General features: G+C 38.6%; 1 protein-coding gene across 2 annotated transcripts in view; it reads left to right on the top strand.

Annotated features, from left to right (window-relative positions):
* Window positions 1-5,670, top strand: part of LOC123529251 (uncharacterized) — a 228,720-nt gene extending 223,050 nt beyond the window's left edge. For both annotated transcript variants that reach the window (XM_045309491.2, XM_045309490.2), the window contains one exon: window positions 5,231-5,670. In XM_045309491.2, coding sequence (XP_045165426.1) covers window positions 5,231-5,423 — 193 coding nt within the window. In that variant the 3' untranslated portion in view covers window positions 5,424-5,670. The remainder of the gene's footprint in view (window positions 1-5,230) is intronic.
* Window positions 5,671-19,984: the final 14,314 nt, after the last annotated feature.

The following is a 19,984-nucleotide window of genomic DNA, read 5'->3' as shown; positions in this document are numbered from 1 at the left end:
TAGCTCACCTGTCACAAAGTGATCGCGCGCTGTCCTGTCCGTCGTCCGTCAGTGCGTCCGTGCGTGCGTCCGTAAACTTTTGCTTGTGACCTTTCTAGAGGTCACATTTTTCATGGGATCTTTATGAAAGTAGGTCAGAATGTTCATCTTGATGATATCTAGGTCAAGTTCGAAACTGGGTCACGTGCCGTCAAAAACTAGGTCAGTAGGTCTAAAAATAGATAAACCTTGTGACCTCTCTAGAGGCCAAATATTTCACAAGATCTTCATGAAAATTAGTCAGAACGTTCACCTTGATGATATCTAGATCAAATTCGAAACTGGGTCACGTGCCATCAAAAACTAGGTCAGTAGGTCAAATAATAGAAAAACCCTGTGACCTCTCTAATGGCCATATTTTTCATGAGATCTGTATAAAAGTTGGTCTGAGTATTCATCTTGATGATATCTAGACCAAATTCGAAACTGGGTCACGTGCGGTCAAAAACTAGGTCAGTAGGTCTAACAATAGAAAAACCTTGTGACCTCTCTAGAGGCCATGTGTTTCATGAGATCTTCATGAAAAATGGTCAGAATGTTCATCTTGATGATATCTAGGTCAGGTTCGAAAGTGGGTCACGTGCCATCAAAAACTAGGTCAGTAGGTCAAATAATAGAAAAACCTTGTGACCTCTCTAGAGGCCATATTTTTCATGGGATCTGTATGAAAGTTGGTCTGAATATTCACCTTGATGATATCTAGGTCAAGTTCAAAAGTGGGTCACGTGCTTTCAAAAACTAGGTCAGTAGGTCAAATAATAGAAAACCTTGTGACCTCTCTAAAGGCCATATTTTTCATGGGATCTGTATGAAAATTGGTCAGAATGTTCATCTTGATGATATCTAGGTCAAGTTTGAAACTGGGTCAACTGTGGTCAAAAACTAGGTCAGTAGGTCTAAAAATAGAAAAACCTTGTGACCTCTCTAGAGGCCATACTTGTGAATGGATCTTCATGAAAATTGGTCAGAATGTTCACCTTGATGATATCTAGGTCAAGTTTGAAACTGGGTCATGTGCCTTTAAAAACTAGGTCAGTAGGTCAAATAATAAAAAAAACCTTGTGACCTCTCTTGAGGCCATACTTTTCATGGGATCTGTATGAAAATTGGTCTGAATGGTCATCTTGATGATATCTAGGTCAGGTTTGAAACTGGGTCAACTGCGGTAAAAAGCCAGGTCAGTAGGTCTAAAATCTTTTGACCTCTCTAGAGGCCATATTTTTCAGTGGATCTTCATGAAAATTGATCTGAATGTTCACCTTGATGATATCTAGGTCAGTTTCGAAACTGGGTCACGTGCGGTCAAAAACTAGGCCAGTAGGTATAAAAATAGAAAAACCTTGTGACCTCTCTAGAGGCCATATTTTTGATGAGATCTTCATGAAAATTGGTGAGAATGTTCACCTTGATGATATCTAGTTAAAATTCAAAACAGGGTCACGTACCTTCGAAAACTAGGTCAATAGGTTAAATAATAGAAAAACCTTGTGACCTCTCTAGAGACCATATTTTTCAATGGATCTTCATGAAAATTGGTCAGAATTTTTATCTTGATAATACCTAGGTCAAGTTCAAAACTAGGTCACTATGTCAAATAATAGAAAAAAACAACGTCATACTCAAAACTGGGTCATCTGGGAAGAGGTGAGTGATTCAGGACCATCATGGTCCTCTTATTTAATACTGACCTCTAGGTGTCTAATACTAAAATACTGTGATAGTAATTGTGACATTAAATACTGTGATAATACTTAAAACTAAATTATCTGTGATACATTTGATTTCAAGGTTTAATATGCAACTTATTGTTAAAACAAATACATGACTTTCTGTGTCATGCTGCCAATAACAGGAACCACAATGGAGATAAGGGGAACTTTTGTTTCTCTTTTTGTGTTATCCCTGGTATTGGTATGCATTTCATGGTTTAGAATATATGTATGATTGTATTAGTCTGCTTGCCACCATATTGTTGTTATATATCACACATCTGTTTTATTGCCATGTTTTATAATTGGTATGTGTACACTTTTACTGAATAAAATCCATCTCTATCTATCTATAGATTTATTTAGGGAAAAACTTTAAAAAAAACAACAGGGCCTAAGGCTTTGATATTTGGTATGAAGCGTCATCTAGTGGTCCTCTACCAAGATTGTTCAGATTATTTCCCTGTGGTCAAGTATGGCTCCGCTTCGGGGGTCACATGGTTTACATAGACTTATATAGGGAAAAACTTGGCTTGAAAATCTTCTTGTCCAAACCACAAAGCCTAGGGCTTTGATATTTGTAATGAAGCATCATCTAGTGGTTCTCTACCAAGTTTATTCAAATTATCCCCCTAGAGTTAAATATGGTCCCGCCCTGGGGGATCACATTGTTTATATAGACTTATATAGGGAAAAAAATTGAAAAACCTTCTGTCCAAAACCACAGGGCCTAGGGCTTTGATATTTTGTATGTGACATCATCTAGTGGTTCTCTACTAAGATTTTTGAAATTATTCCCCTAGGGTTAAATATGGCCCCGCCCTGGGGGTCACATGGTTCATATAGACTTATATAGGGAAAAGCTTTTAAAATCTTGTCAATAACCTACAACATTCAGATTTGGACCACATGTATGGTTTTGAGTGGCAAGATGAACCTTGACATGAGTTGACCTTGATTTTGACCTAGTGACCTACTTTCACATTTCTGTAGCTACAGCTTTCAGATTTGGACCACATGCATAGTTTTGTGCACTGAAAAAAACTTTGACCTTGACATTGACCTAGTGACCTACTTCCGTATTTTTGAAGGTACAGGCTTCAAATTTGGACCAAATGCATAGTTTCGTGTTCTGAAATGAAATTTGACCTTGATTTTGACCTAATGACCTACTTTCACATTTCTCAAGCTACAGCCTTCAAATTTGGACCACATGCATAGTTTTGTGTACCGAAATGAACTTTGACCTTAAGATTGACCTAGTGACCTACTTTCAAATTTCTCAAACTACAACCTTCAAACTTGATGCACATGCATAATTTTGTGTACAAAGAACTTTGTCCTTGAAATTGATCTAGTGACCTACTTTCACATTTCTCAAGCTACAGCTTTCGAATTTGGACCACTTGCACGGTGATGTGTACGGAAATGAAAATTTGACCTTAAGCTAGTCAATAAGTCTTGAAATTTGGAACACTCAGAAATGGCACATTGGTGGGCGCCAAGATCACTCTGTGATCTCTTGTTTTTTTTTTAGGCTATACCCAATTAAGAATGCAAACATTTGAATTATTTCCCCTTATTTGTGACAAATGTACCAGTAGGGGGCACACCCTGTGTCCAACAGACACATTCTAGTTCATCTAGGTCTGCCCCCTATTTCCAGAGTTATGGCCCCTGAAATAGTAAAAAATGCACATTTTCACCTTGTGACGTGCCTAGCTCAGAAAGTATTTAATATAAATTGATTAAACCTTGCATGAGCCTTTATCATCATATGAACTTGCGCACCTATTTTTCTTCTGGATCTGCCCCCTATATATAGAGTTATGGCCCCTGAAATAGTAAAAAATGCACATTTTCACCTTGTGACGCGCCTAACTCAAAAAGTATTACATATAAATTGATTAAATCTTGAGTCTTTATCATAATGTGACCTTGCACACTTGGCATTCTTCTTGAGAATCTAAGTGTTTATTATGGAGTTATGGCCCTTGAAATAGCCAAAATAGTGAATTTTTTGTTTGTGATGCTCATAGCTCAAAAAGTATATGGTATAGAATAATGAATCCTTTTCATATTTTTTTTTTTTTTTTTTGAGGCTATACCCAATTAAGAATGCAAACATTTGAATTATTTCCCCTTATTTGTGACAAATGTACCAGTGGGGGGCACACCCTGTGTCCTACAGACACATTGTCGTTTTTTGAGGCTATACCCCATTAAGACTGCAAACATTTGAATTATTTCCCCTTATTTGTGACAAATGTACCAGTGGGGGGCACACCCTGTGTCCTATAGACACATTCTAGTTTCAGATTGATTGGTATGTAAAGAGTATTATTTGTTTCATGATTGGCAACCTTATTCTGCAAGTTGGGTAGAAAACTATTCTGGATTTTTACTTAAAAGTTGTTATTGCACAAGAGAGCTGTACAAATCTTGGTTGTCTTTTTTTTCATTTCAGTTTGACCATATTAACCTTTACCCTCCTAAATTTCTAAAATGGACTGTTCCATCATTCAATTTAGGCAGTCTCACTTCTAATTTATTCCCCACCATGACAGGTGGTTGTGGGGGGCGGGGGTTAAAGGAATGGTCTCCGTCCTTCCGTCTTATCATTCGTCCATAACATTTTGTGTCCGCTCTGTATCTCCTAAACCCCTTTAAGATTTTTCATGAAACTTTGGTCAAATGAACACCTCATGAAGTGAATGTGCAGAACTCATGAGTCAGCCATGTCAGCTCAAGGTCAAGGTCACAACTCAAGGTCAAAGGTTTGAGCCTTCCATTTTGTGTCCATTCTGTATCTCGTAAACCCCTTGAAGGATTTTCATGAAACTTGAGTCAAATGATCACCTTATTAAGACAATGTGCAGAACTCATGTGTCAGCCATGTTGGCTCAAGGTCACAACTCAAGGTCAAAGGTGTGAGCTCTGTATCTCCTAAACCCCTTGAAGGATTTTCATGAAACTTGGGACAAATGATCACCTCATCAAGATAATGTGCAGAACTGTTGGCTCAAGGTCAAGGTCTCAAGGTTTGAGCCTTCCATTTTGTGTCCGTTCTGTATCTCCTAAACACCGTACATACATGGACTATAAAATATCTTTAACAGCGTCAATGCTTCTGCCCAATACCGTCAACCCTTTCACTATTCATAACAGTGGCAGAGGATATAGTGTCTTTCAGACTGTCTTGTTCAAAAGGGTGTTCACTGAAAATTTACTGACTGAATAGCAAACAGTGTAGACCATGATCATGGACATGTAGGCTGATCTTGGTCTGCACTGGTTGCAAAGGCAAAACCACTTGCTGCCAGCAGGCTAAAGGTTAATACTTCTGTCATCAGGTCGAAGAAAAGTTTTTGTGGATCTTAGCTGTATATCCATCCGTTAGATGGAGATCTGAAGATGCCCAATCTTGTATTGGTATAAAAAGTCTTAAGTTTATTTTTTTGGTGTTTTATCTTATTATACAGGTCTTTCATGATGAATCTTCTCATGGAGGGAGGTGATAGTAACAGCAATGGATGTGTGGCAGGTGCTCTGCTTGGTTGTAAAGTTGGCTATTCACGTCTTCCAAAGGAATGGATCTCAGGTCTCCGGAAAAAACAGACTACATGGTTGAATGTGAAAATAAACCTTCTTCTAGATATGATGGGATTGCCATAGAGAAAAAATTATTCAGAGTTACAGTGGCTTAGAAGCCTACTGACATGACATAACTCTTGTGAACATAATACATCGAAACTTGATATAAAGTTGTGCATAGGACCTTCAACTTTAACATGCTTTCCTTCTCTCTCTTGTACAGGGTTTATGGAAAATTTCACTTAATGACCCCAGTTCTATGTAAATGCCTACCAGTTGTACAGATACTATTTCAGTAGATTTCAAAGAAATTAATTTTAAATTGAAACAGTTTGTCATTACATATAATTAATCTTGAAGAATCAAGAGACCACTTGTCACAAGTGCATCCCTGTTACTGTTTCATTTAAATGGAAGTAGTAACTGATATGTAATATCTGGGTAAATATTGGGTCAAATCCCTCCATGTTAGATAGATCATGGTTAATGTAGGTTACCCAACCTCATGTCCACTGTCATTATGTGCAATTTGCCTACATTCCCTACAGTAGTTTTACAGTTATTTCCTGTACAAAGAACATTCTATAAAGGGAAATTACTCAAGAAAGGAAGATTGTTCAAGTTATTCGGATTTGTCAAAATTCATTCCGCTAAGGGGTGTAGTCACCTTTTGCAGTATGTATGTAGTGGAAACTTTAAAAATCTTGTTTGAAACTACTGGCCTGATTTTGAAATAATTTTACAATAATGGTCCTTGTGTAACCCTCTCTGCTTCATTTGAGCATATACTTGTCCTGTCAGATGGGGGAAAAAATTAACCAGTCAGTTCTTTCCCCACAAGCTAGTCCTTGACCTGTCAGGTGGGGGAAGAAATTAACTAGTCAGTTCTTTCCCACTAGCCAGTATTTGACCTGTCAGTTGTGGGAAGAATTGACTGGTCAGTTCTTTCCCCCTAGCCAGTACTTGCTATGTTAGGTGGAGGTAGAAATTGACCAGTCAGTTCTTTCCCCCTTAGCCAGTACTTGCTCTGTTAGGTGGGGGAAGAAATTGGCTGTTCAGTTCTTCACCCCCCCACTCCCCCAGCCAGTACTTGACCAGCCGGTTGGGAAGAAGAAATTGACAGGTCAGTTCTTCCCCCCTCTAGCATATACTTGACCTATCAGGTGGGGGGGGGGGGGGGGGAATTTACCAGTCAGTTCTTTCCCCGCTAGCCAGTACTTGGTGGAAGAAATTTACCAGTCAGTTCTTTCCCCCTTGCCAGTACTTGACCTGTCAGTTGTGGGAAGAAATTGACTGATCAGTTCTTTCCCCCCTAGCCAGTACTTGACATGTCAGGTGGAGGAAGAAATTGACCTGTCAGTTCTTTCCCCCTTAGCCAGTACTAACAGGTCAGGTACTGGCTAGGTGGAAAAGAACAGACCAGTCAATTTCTTCCCCCACATGACAAGTCAGGTACTGGCTATGGGGAAATGACAGGTTAATTTCTTCCCCCATCCAATAAGTGATGTATTGGCAAGGTGGGAAAGAACTGACCGGTCATTTTCTTCCCCCACCTTACTGGTCAAGTACTGGGGGAACTGACTGGTCAATTTCTCCCCCCCCCCCCCCCCCCCCCCCCCCCCCCCCCCCCAACAGGTCATGTACTGGCTAGGGGGAAAAGAACAGACCAGTCAAAAGTTGAGTACTGGCTATGGGGAAAGAGGTAACAGGTTTCTATCCCATACTATAGACATTAGATGGCAGTATGCAAAGCATGTTGTAAGACTTATGCAAACAAAAGTATTTTTAATTTTGGGAGATTGAAAAAATTCCAGTTATTAACTTAGAATTTATAAATCGTTATTACTTTTTTCGCTGAACTCCAAATAAGTTTTAATTTGATAACACATTATCACTGGATTAATACTGTCTGTGTGCACCCTGGTGAAATTTAGATGAGTACCTGATTTGAAGTTAAAACTTTCTTCACAAATAGTGTACTTTTATGCTGTTAACTTACTTGTGTTAATGAAGGGTCTTTGCATATAAGATACAATAGAAATAGGATATTTAATCTCTGTGTGGTTCATTTCTTAAGTTATGATATAATGATATAAAACATACATTGTGAATTTTTTATAACCAAGTTAAAAGTGAACTTCTAGATATTCAACTAAAATAACCGATTATCCGATTATGTCCGATTAATCGCATTGGCTGGTTTGTCTGATTATGCCCATCACTAGCAGTAGGTCAAAGGTCAAGGTCACAGTGACCCAGAACAATTATACCATTTTCTGACGATAACTTGAAAATGCATGGGGCCTAGGATTATGAAACTTAATCTAGGGAGGTTGATCATGACCAGATTTTGAGGTTCGTCTTTGACATTGGCTAATAATACTTCCGTGACAATTAGGCCGTATTGTTCGTCACTCTTGTGACACTCTAGTTTTTGTAGGTGTAACATCATAAAATACAGGTCAAGTTCGACTTCGAGATCAGTAGGTCAAAGGTTAAGGTCACCTTGACCCTGAACAGTTAAACAGTTTCCAGATGATAACTTGAGAATGCTTGTGCTTAGGATCATAAATTTTAGTACTCCCGTGTAACATCATAAAAAACTGATCAAATTCGACTTTCAGGTCAGTGGTCAAAGATCAAGGTCACAAGGACCTGGGACATTAAATGGTTTCTGGATGGTAACTTGAAAACGCTCTGGCCTAGGATCATGAAAGTTGATAGGGAGGTTGATCATGACCAGCAGATGACACCTATTGATTTTGAGATCAGTAGGTCAAAGGTCAAGGTCACAAGGACCCAGAACAGTTAAACAGATTCTGAAAGATAATTTGAGAACACTTGGGGCTAGGATCATGAAAGTTGATAGGAAGGTCGGTCATAACCAGCAGATGACCCCTATTTATTAAGAGATTACTTGGTCAAGGTCACAGTAATCCAGAACAGTTAAAATGTTTCTGAACAATAACTTAGAACACTTGGGCCTAGGATCACAAAACTTAATGGGGAGGTTGATCATGACCAGCAGATGACCCCTATTGATTTTGAGATCAGTAGGTCAAAGGTTAAGGTCACAATGACCCTGAACAGTTAACAGTTTCCAGATGATAACTTGAGAACGCTTGTGCTTAGGATCAAAAATTTTAGTACTCCCGTGTAACATCATAAAAAACTGATCAAATTCGACTTTGAGGTCAGTAGGTCAAGGATCAAGGTCACAAGGACCTGGGACATTAAATGGTTTCTGGATGGTAACTTGAAAACGCTCTGGCCTAGGATCATGAAAGTTGATAGGGAGGTTGATCATGACCAGCAGATGACACCTATTGATTTTGAGATCAGTAGGTCAAAGGTCAAGGTCACAAGGACCCAGAACAGTTAAACAGATTCTGGAAGATAATTTGAGAACACTTGGGCCTAGGATCATGAACGTTGATAGGAAGGTTGGTCATAACCAGCAGATGACCCCTATTTATTAAGAGATTACTTGGTCAAGGTTACATTAATCCGGAACAGTTAAAATGTTTCTGAACAATAACTTAGAGCTTGGGCCTAGGATCACAAAACTTAATGGGGAGGTTGATCATGACCAGCAGATGACCCCTATTGATTTTGAGATCAGTAGGTCAAAGGTCAAGGTCATATTTACCCAAAACAGTAGAACTTTTTTTTGCAGTGCTGACAGATTAAAATCATTTTTGATACACATGTGTAACATGTTTGGTGTCTGCTCTGTAACTCTTGAACTGCTTGAAGAATTTTGAAGAAACCTGGCATCAAGCTGACATGCAGAGCACATGTTTCGGATTGCACACTTCAAGGTCAAGGTCACACTTAGGAGTCAAAGGTCATACCTTCAGGCATATATTGCTCTGTACTGCAGTGCTCTTGTTAGCTCACCTGAGCAACGCTCATGGTAAGCTATTTTGATCAGCTGTGTCCGTCGTGGGTGCGTCCATCGGTTGTCAACATTGTGTTTAAAAGATACCTCCTCCAAAACCACAGAATGGATTTTGATGAAACTTGGATGGTCCTCAATTTTGAAATAGTTTAACATAAATGGTCCTTTTGTCTCTCTCTACCTAGATTGTTCAAATTATACCAATTCGTCAAAAATCAGAGGGCGTGGTTCCTTTTCCCTATATGTATACAGTCTAACCTGTCTTAAGCAGCCAGCCAAGGGAAGCAGACAATTTGGCCGCTTAAGCCAGGTGACCGCTGATCGGAGGTGCAGCCAGTACATGTATTTTAAGCCCACCATCATCAGATGGTGGGCTATTGAAATCACTCTGCGTCCGTGGTCCGTCCGTCCGTCAGTCCGTCCGCACGTCCGTCCGTCCGTTAACAATTTCTCGTTATCGCATCTCCTCAGAAACTACTGGGGGGATTTTGACCAAACTTTGTCAGAATGATGTATTGGTACCCTAGTTGTGTCCCCCTGAAAATCAGACTGGTTCAACAATTTATGAGTGAGTTATGGCCCTTTGTTTATTTCTATAATTTACATAGATTTATATAGGGAAAAACTTTGAAAACCTTCTTGTCCAAAACCACAGAGCCTAGGGCTTTGATATTTGGTATGAAGCATTATCTAGTGGTCCTCTACCAAGATGATTCAAATTATTTCTCTGGGGTCAAATATGGCCCCGCCCTGGGGGTCACATGGTTTATATAGACTTGTATAGGGAAAAACTTTGAAAAACCTCTTGTCCAAAACTACAGGGCCTAGGGCTTTGATATTTTGTATGTGACATCATCTAGTGGTCTTCAACTAAGATTATTCAAATTATACCCCTAGGGTCAAATATGGGCCCGCCCTGGGGGTCATATGGTTTACATAGACTTATATAGGGAAAAACTTTGAAAATCTTCTTGTCCAAACCACAAAGCCTAGGGCTTTGATACTTGTAATGTAGCATCATCTAGTGGTTCTCTACCAAGTTTGTTCGAATTATCCCCTAGGGTCAAATATGGCCCCGCCCCGGGGGTCACATGGTTCATATAGACTTATATAGGGAAAAGCTTTTAAAATCTTCTTGTCAATAACTACAACATTCAAATTTGGACATGTATATTTTTGAGTGGCAAGATGAACCTTGACATGAGTTGACCTTGATTTTGACCTAGTGACCTACTTTAACATTTCTGTAGCTACAGCCTTCAAATTTGGACCACATGCATAGTTGTGTGCACTTGAAAAAACTTTGACCTTGATTTTGACCTAGTGACCTACTTTCACATTTTTGAAGGTACAGATATCAAATTTGGACCATATGCATAGTTCCGTGTTTCAAAATGAAATTTGACATTGATTTTGACCTAGTGACCTACTTTCACATTTTTGAAGGTACAGTCTTCAAATTTGGACCACATGCATAGTTTCGTGTTCCGAAATGAAATTTGACCTTGATTTTGACCCAGTGACCTACTTTCTCATTTCTCAAGCTACAGCCTTCAAATTTGGACCACATACATGGTTTTATGTACTGAAACAAACTTTGACCTTTACATTGACCTAGTGACCTACTTTCACATTTTTGAAGGTACAAGCTTCAAATTTGGACCACATGCATAGTTCTGTATTCTGAAATAAAATTTGACCTTGATTTTGACCTAATGACCTACTTTCACATTTCTCAAGCTACAGCCTTCAAATTCGGACCACATGCATAGTTTTGTGTACCGAAATGAACTTTGACCTTAAGATTGACCTAGTGACCTACTTTCACATTTCTGTAGCTACAGGCTTCAAATTTAGACCACATGCATAGGATTGTGTACCGAAACAAACTTTGACCTTGACATTGACCTAGTGACCTACTTTCACATTTTTGAAGGTACAGGCTTCGGATTTGGACCACATGCATAGATTTGTGTTCTGAAGTGAAATTTGACCCTTGATTTTGACCTAGTGACCTACTTACACATTTCTGAAGCTAAGCCTTCAAATTTGGACCACTTGCATAGTTTTGTGTACCAAATTAAACTTTGACCTTAAGATTGATCTAGTGACCTACTTTCACATTTCTCAAGCTACAGCTTTCGAATTTGGACCACATGCACAGTGTTGTGTACGGAAATGAAATTTGACCTTGAGCTAGTCAGTAAGTCTTGAAATTTGGAACACTCCAAAATGGCACATTGGTGGGCGCCAAGATCACTCTGTGATCTCTTGTTCAGACTTCTGACCAGTCTATAGCCTTTAGGCCCATTTCTTTTTGGGTTTTCCATTATTATTTTACCAGGATACAATCACATGCATTTGCCTTCGCAATACGAATGGTCTTCTTAGCAATCTAAAACTCCGGCGTGTTTTTTTTACTTCAAAAATTGTTATTAACAAAACGCGATAACTGTGGCCTTTATTTACTAATACCGGATCAACCCAAAACAATGAAATAGGTAATCAGGTGTGCACATTATTTGACAAATATCTTATATCACAAAACCGATGTAAGTAGCGGCGTGGTCTAGTGGTCAACACGTATGATTTGTAAGCTTACGGTGCTGGTTCGAATACAGGAAGAGCTATTATTTTTTAGATTTTATAATATGTTTTTACCTGGAGAAGAATGCAGGTAAAACTATTTGTATCATGATTTTCTCGTGCACTTATACTAAGTACTTACTGATATTTTTCAGAGGATCTCGTATTAGAATCGATATTAAATCTATTAAAATTGCAAAACGAATAGCGAAAACTCTTGCAAGAATGAAAGAATAAATACAAAAGATAATTTAAAAAAGATCCGCAAAAATAGAATTAGTAAAATCATATTAGAAAAGGAAGACTCGAACCTACACCATAGAAACATAAAAAGAATAGAGATCCAACACACTATCCACTTGACTACAGATCTGTTATGAAATGACACGTCGTATCTAGAGTTAAGAATACTACAATATACAAATTATAACACCACTTATCGGAAAATACTCCTGCTTTACCTGTTTTTGGATTTTACCAAGTACCGTTAAAATAAAATTATCGCGATCCATTAATACAGACAATTTTCCAACTTCAAAACAAGTTTGTTTACAATTTTCGCCATTTTGGTAAGGGAAACTACTCTCGGCGCTTTTTGTCTACGCTAAATCTACGATTTTTTTTCAAACACAATTAATTTTGTATAAATTTAATAGTATTTTGATGACAGAAGTATAAAAAAATCACAAATATTATGCTACTTATTAGTTATCGAGTATTATCTTTAACCGAGGTCAAACTGTGAACAACAAAACTGACACGAGGTGACACGCTAATTAGCGATAATTACTGGCCATTTGATCATAAAAGAAGGGGATTACACCTTTGGTTATCAGTTTTAATTGAGAAGCTCATGTCATTTTGTCGTTCTTTTGGTGAAGTCACGCGAAACTTAGCAACCACGTGCTTCTCAAAATCGGATATCTTCGGCGATTATTGCCTAAATATAATTGGTTTTGGAAGAAAAATGGCCGCTGAAAGGGGTCAAATACGGCGATCAGGAGGCAATTTCGGTGACCGCTGGCCGCGGACAGCTGGTGGCCGCTGAATAAAGTGATAAAATAGAGGAAAATCCGTCGGGGACGTCATAAAATGGCCGCTGAACGGAGGTGACCACTGATCGGAGGTGGCCGTTAGTACAGGTTAGACTGTATAGTGGAAATTAAAACAAATCTTCTTGTGTGAAACTGCTGGCCCGATGAATAATTTTACACCCTCTACCAAAATTGTTCAGATTATACCGATTCTTCAAAAAACATGGCCACCAGAGGGCGTGGTCACTTTTCCTTATTAGCTCACCTGTCACATAGTGACAAGGTGAGCTTTTGTGATCACCTTTCGTCTGTGCGTGCGTCCGTGCATCAACAATTTTTTGTCTGCACGATAGTGGTTTCATTTATGATTTTATTTTAACCAAACTTGCACACAACTTGTATCACCATAAGATCTCGGCTCCTTTCTTGAACTGGCCAGATCCCATTATGGGTTCCAGAGTTATGGCCCCTGAAAGGGCCAAAATTAGCTATTTTGAGCTTGTCTGCACAATAGCAGCTTTATTTATGGTTTGATTTTTACCAAACTTGCACACAACTTGTATCACCATAAAATGTTGGTACCTTTCTGGAACTGGCCAGATTCCTTTATGGGTTCCAGAGTAATGGCCCCTGAAAGGCCCCAAAATAGCTATTTTGACCTTGTCTGCACAATAGCAGCTTTATTTATGATTTGATTTTTACCAAACTTGCACACAACTTGTATCACCATAAGATGTTGGTTCCTTTCTGGAACTGGCCAGATTCCATGATGGGTTCCAGAGTTATGGCCCCTGAAGGGGTTAAAATTAGCTATTTTGACCTTGTCTGCACAATAGCAGCTTCTTTTATGATTTGATTTGAACCAAACTTGCACAAAACTTGCGTCACCATAAGATCTCGGTTCCTTTCTTGAACCGGCCAGATCCCATAATGGGTTCCAGAGTTATGGCCCCTGAAAGGGCCAAAATTGGCTATTTTGACCTTGTCTGGACAATAGCAGCTTCATTTATGATTTGATTTTAACCAAACTTGCACACAACTTGTATCACCACAAGATCTTGGTTCCTTTCTTGAACTGGCCAGATTCCATCATGGGTTTCAGAGTTATGGCCCCTTAAAGGTCCAAAATTGGCTATTTTGGCTTTTGCAGCCATATAGAGACTTCATTTATGGTTTTATTTGATACAAACTTCCAAAATATCTTCAACAACAATAAATTTTGGATTCCATGACAAATCAGATCCAATTGTAGGTTCCAGAGTTATTTTATATCTGATTACCTCCCCTTATTGTAATAAATATGGATTTATATCAGTAAATACTTTCAGGACTTATTTGAAATTTCATTATTGTTATTAGTTGGACTGAGACAATCAGGGTAGATAACTATGTACTGATTTTATGTCAAATTACCTCCCTTTCTTTCAAATTAAAATTGGTATATCTCTGTAACTAATGAAGATACTGATCTGATATTTCATTTATGTCAACAGATTTATTTGGCAGATCCTTCTTTTGTTCACTTATAATATTTTTTTTTTTTTTTAATTACTTCACATTTACGTTACTATAAATAGCTTATTTTTAGTAACTTTTTTATTATTGGCCGTAGGGAAAAACCTAGACCACTTTTCTGTGGTACAACATGGATGGTACCTACAATTTTTAGGTATATTTTGACATATCTATACCTTGTAAGAATTTTTTTTCTTTTTGGTTAAATTTTTTCCCTTTGTTGTTCCTGTCCTTTGGACTTAGATATTTTTTCTGAGGACCCTCTTGGCCTCAAGTACAATGATAACAGGTAAGCGATATAGGGCCATCATGGCCCTCTTGTATATGTATATAGTGGAAATTTGAAAAAAATCTTCTTGTGTGAAACTGCTAGCTGGATTTAAAAATAATTTTACACAAATGGTCCTTGTGTGACCCTCTACCAAGATTGTTCAAATCATTTTGATTTGTCAAAAAACATGGCTGCTAGAGGGCGAGGTCACTTTACCCTATATATATAGTGGAAACTTTGAAACTGTTCTTGTGTGGAACTGCTGGCCCGATTTTAGAATAATTTTACACAAATTATCACTGTGTGACTACCAGTATTGTTCAAATTATAGCGATTCGTCAAAAAACATGGCTGCCAGAGGGTGTGGTAACTTTTCCCTGTATGTTTATAGTGGAAACTTTAAAAATCTTCTTGTGTGAAACTGCTAGCCCAATTTTAGAATAATTTTACACAAGTAGTTCTTGTGTGACACTCTACCAAGATTGTTCAAATCATACCGATTGGTCAAAATACATGGCCACCAGGGGACATGGTCAGTTTTCACTGCATGTATATTGTTGAAATTAAAAAAATCTTGTGTGAAACTGCTATTACTAACACGATTTTAAAATAATTTTACGCAAATGGTCCTTGTGTGACCCTCTACCAAAAGATTGTTCAAATTATTTTGATTTGTCAAAAAACATGGCCGCCAGAGGGCATGGTCACTTTTCCCTGTGTAACTGCTGGCCCAATTTTAGAATAATTTTACTCAAATGGTCCTTGTGTGATCATCTACCAAGATTTTTATGCCCCCAAAGGGAGGCATATAGTTTTTGAACCGTCTGTCTGTCGGTCTGTCAGTCTGTCGGTCTGTCCGCATTTTTCGTGTCCAGTCCATATCTTTGTCATCGATTGATCGATTTTCAAATAACTTGGCATGAATGTGTACCACAGTAAGACGATGTGTCGCACGCAAGACCCAGGTCCGTAGCTCAAAGGTCAAGGTCACACTTAAACATTAAAGGTTATTGCACTGATGGGCATGTCCGGTCCATATCTTTGTCATCGATGGATGGATTTTCAAATAACTTGGCATGAATGTGTACCACAGTAAGACGACGTGTCGCGCACAAGACCCAGGTCCGTACCTCAAAGGTCAAGGTCACACTTAGACATTAAGGGATAGTGCATTGATGGGCGTGTCCGGTCCATATCTTTGTCATCGATGAATGGATTTTCAAATAACTTGGCATGAATGTGTACCACAGTAAGACGACATGTCGCGCGCAAGACCCAGGTCCATATCTCAAAGGTCAAGGTCACACTTAGACATTAAGGGATAGTGCATTGATGGGTGTGTTCGGTCCATATCTTTGTCATCGATGGATGGATTTTCAAATAACTTGGCATGAATGTGTACCACAGTAAGACGACGTGTCATGCTCAAGACCCAGGTCCGTAGTTCAAAGGTCAAGGTCACACTTAGATGTTAAAGGTCTTTTTTCATGATAGTGCATTGATGGGCGTGTCCGGTCCATATCTTTGTCATTCATGCATGGATTTTAAAATAACTTGGCATGAATGTGTGACACAGTAAGACGACGTGCCGCGCGCAAGACCCAGCTCCGTAGGTCAAAGGTCCTAAACTCAAACATCGGCCATAACTATTCATTTAAAGTGCCATCAGGGGCATGTGTCATCCTATGGAGACAGCTCTTGTTCAAATTATACTGATTCGTCAAAATGGCCACCAGAGGGTGTGGTCACTTTTCCCTATAATATGTATATAGTGGAAACTTTAAAAATCTTCTTGTGTGAAACTGCCGCACTGGCCAGATTTTAAAATAATTTTACACAAATGGTTCTTGTGTGACCTTCTACAAATATTGCTCAAATGTTTCTGATTCGTCAAAATACATGGTCGCCAGAGGACATGGTCACTTTTCATGAACAATTTCTTTAAACAATATCTCCTCCAATTTAACCACTGAATGGATTATGATGAAACTTTACACAAATGATATCTGAGTAGCCCTTTTAAAGTTTTTCAGCTATCAGACTTCAAAAATCCTTTTCTCTAGAGCTTTGATATTTGGCATGTGATATAAGGTTTGATTCTCTACTGTACTTGTCCAAATTATTGCCCTAAGGTCACAGAGTGATCTTGGCGACCACCATTGAGTCATTTTTAAATGTTCCAAATTTCAAAACTAGATCAAAATCCTAAAAGTAGGTAACTATGTCAGAATCCAGTTGGTAATTTTGGCTCCATACAAGGTACTTACATACCAAATATCAAAGAGATTGGTCAATATATGAATGTGCTATGAGCAAAGCACAAATATGTCACTAGGTAAAATCAAGGTCAAAATTCATTTTGGTACACAAAACTGCATGTGGTCTAAATTTGAAAGCTGTAGCTTGAGAAATGTGAAAGTAGGTCACTAGATCAATTTCAAGGTCAAAGTTCATTTCAGTACACAAACTATGCATGTGCTTCAAATTTGAAGGCTGTAGCTTGAGAAATGTGAAAGTAGGTACTAGGTAAAAATCAAGGTCAGATTTCAATTCAGAACACAAAACTACATGCATGTGGTCCAAATTTGAAGCCTGTAGCTTCAGAAATATGAAAGTAGGTCACTAGGCAGTGCCGTAGCCAGACACAAATTTTAACCGAGGCAACCTAGGGGGATCCGGGGGCATGCCTCCCGGATTTTTTCCCCAGGACGTCTCTGGTGCAGTCTGAAGCACTCTCAAACTGTTTTATATCACAGTAAAATCGTCCCTTTAGCCCTATATTTCACAGAACGTTCATATTTTAAGAAAAAATATATTTATAACAAGGATAATTGGGGATTTATCCTATTCTAATATAGTCTCGGATACAATCATTTTGTAATTGAAAGGCAATAAAATCAGAAAACCAACAGTAAGACATACAACATGCTTTTTTAGCTCACCTGTCATAAAGTGACAAGGTGAGCTTTTGTGATCGCGTGGCGTCCGTCGTCCGTGCGTCCGTGGACGTCCGTTCGTTCGTCCGTCCGTAAACTTTTGCTTGTGACCACTCTAGATGTCACATTTTTCATGGGATCTTTATGAAAGTTGGTCAGAATGTTTATCTTGATGATATCTAGGTCAAGTTCGAAACTGGGTCATGTGCGGTCAAAAACTAGGTCAGTAGGTCTAAAAATAGAAAAACCTTGTGACCTGTCTAGAGGCCATACTTTTCAATAGATCTTCATGAAAATGGTCAGAATGTTCACCTTGATGATATCTAGATCAATTTTGAAACTGGGTCACATGCCTTTAAAAACTAGATCTTTAGGTCAAATATATAGAAAAACCTCGTGACCTCTCTAGAGGCCATATTTTTCAATGGATCTTCATGAAAATTGGGTCATGTGGGGACAGGTGAGTGATTCAGGACCATCATGGTCCTCTTGTTTAGTATACTAGTAGTTTATTAGTTTATAACCCGGGAGGGGGTAGGTACTGGAGGTACTGGAGGGGGACTGTTTCCATGTTGGTGTAAAGATAACTATGAAATGGTGGCCTCTGGTGCATTTTTTTGGTCTGAATTTTAAGGTATTGGAGGGGATTCCCCTTCAGTTTAGTGGTGTCAGATGGTTCTCTTATTTTGAAATACAGATACGAAATGGTGGCCTATGGTGCATTGTTTGGTCTAAAATTTGAGGTACTGTAGGGGGATCTTCTCAGTTTAGGGGGTCAGGGCTCTCCCCTGGAAAAATGAATTACAAGTATGAAATGGTGGCCTCTAGTGCCTTTTTTGGTCTGAATTTTAAGGTATGGAAGGGGATTCACCCTCATTTTCAGGGGCTTTTTCCCTGAAACATTTTGAAAATTCAGTATGAAATAGTGACCTCTGGTGCATTTTTGGATTTGAATTTGATAAATATAATACACAATTGGGTTCGACTTTGATGAGTAGCTCACTTCTCAGCCAACTTTGGGGAGGGGGCATGGACAAGTCTATCAATATGGATTTCCGCCTCACCTCGCCTCAATGATGTCATGAGGCAGATATATTATGTTATATTCTCATGATATTAATATACTTCTCTGAACTTTTATAACTGAAATTTTCATCAGTGTGAAAGGCCTACTTTTTACTCTTCTTTTGTTTTTGCCTCTCAAATTTTAACCGAGGCAACTGCCTCGGTTTGCCTCAGTGTGGCTACGGCGCTGCTAGGACAATCTCAAGGTCAAAGTTCATTTCGGTACACAAAACTATGCATGTGGTCCAAATTTGAAGGCTGTGGCTTGAGAAATGTGAAAGTGGGTCACTAGGTCAAAATCAAGGTCAAATTTTGTTTTGGAACACAAAATTATGCATGTGGTCCAAATTTGAAGCCTGTACCTTCAAGAAGAGGGCCATGATGGCCCTGTATCGCTCACCTGAGTACCATTGCTCAAAATGATGTGATCAAATTCTGACATAGAGCACATAGGCATACACATTAAATATCATCAGGATAAACATTTTTTGTTGTAACAGTCCCTTTTGACCTAGTCAGGGCCAATTTCCATATCCAGTTTGAGGGTCCTAGGCTCAAATGCTGCATTTTTGTACTAACATGACTATTCCTTACCCAGGAAGACTTAAATCAAAGCACTGAGAGTACTGATGGGTTGGGGCAATTCAGCTGTATTTATAACATGGCAGAAAAGTCTTCAGGGTTCATACAGAAATCTGGGAACTGAATTCAAGGACTTTTCAAGGACAAATTGGCATTTTAAAGGACTTATACCGCACTCCATTTGTTTGAGACTGTTAAGTTTTTGTTTTTTTTTGGTGTTATTACTTTGAAACACATTTATCAAACTATCTAAACCATAGATATTATTCATAACTTTCGCCCATGGCACTTTTTCAATTGTTTTATTACAAACTCGGCAATGCACCATCTATATTCCTTTAGCCAACTAAGTTTGAAAGGGCACTTGCCATTTTAAAATCAATTGTCAGTAAACCACAAGAGGAATCAGTAAAATTTACTTTTTTACAATTCAGTTTGACATTTCAAGCACTTTTCAAGATGCAGCTCGTTTCCAAGCAGTTTCCATGGCCTGTGCGAACCCTGAGATTTATGCCGGAATCGGATTATGCCTGGCATTTCCAAGATTCATGCATGCGCTGTAGGTACAAACAAAAAACAACCCAGTCTATAAACAGATTGTACTTTGTAGCTTTAAAATATGTCAAAGTATTAAACTCACACACAAACACAAATTCAACCTTATTGTATGAGTCCTATACATAATGACTTTAACATACCTGTCTTTAGTAAATAGTATCAGTTTGGATTATCAGTTGAAAGAAATTTTTGTA

This window comes from Mercenaria mercenaria, chromosome 13 (genome assembly GCF_021730395.1).
Source record: "Mercenaria mercenaria strain notata chromosome 13, MADL_Memer_1, whole genome shotgun sequence".
In the NCBI taxonomy this organism is placed as follows: domain Eukaryota; kingdom Metazoa; phylum Mollusca; class Bivalvia; order Venerida; family Veneridae; genus Mercenaria; species Mercenaria mercenaria.
The sequence above is the reverse complement of the archived record's forward strand: the minus strand, read 5'-3'. Positions and strand labels throughout refer to the sequence as shown.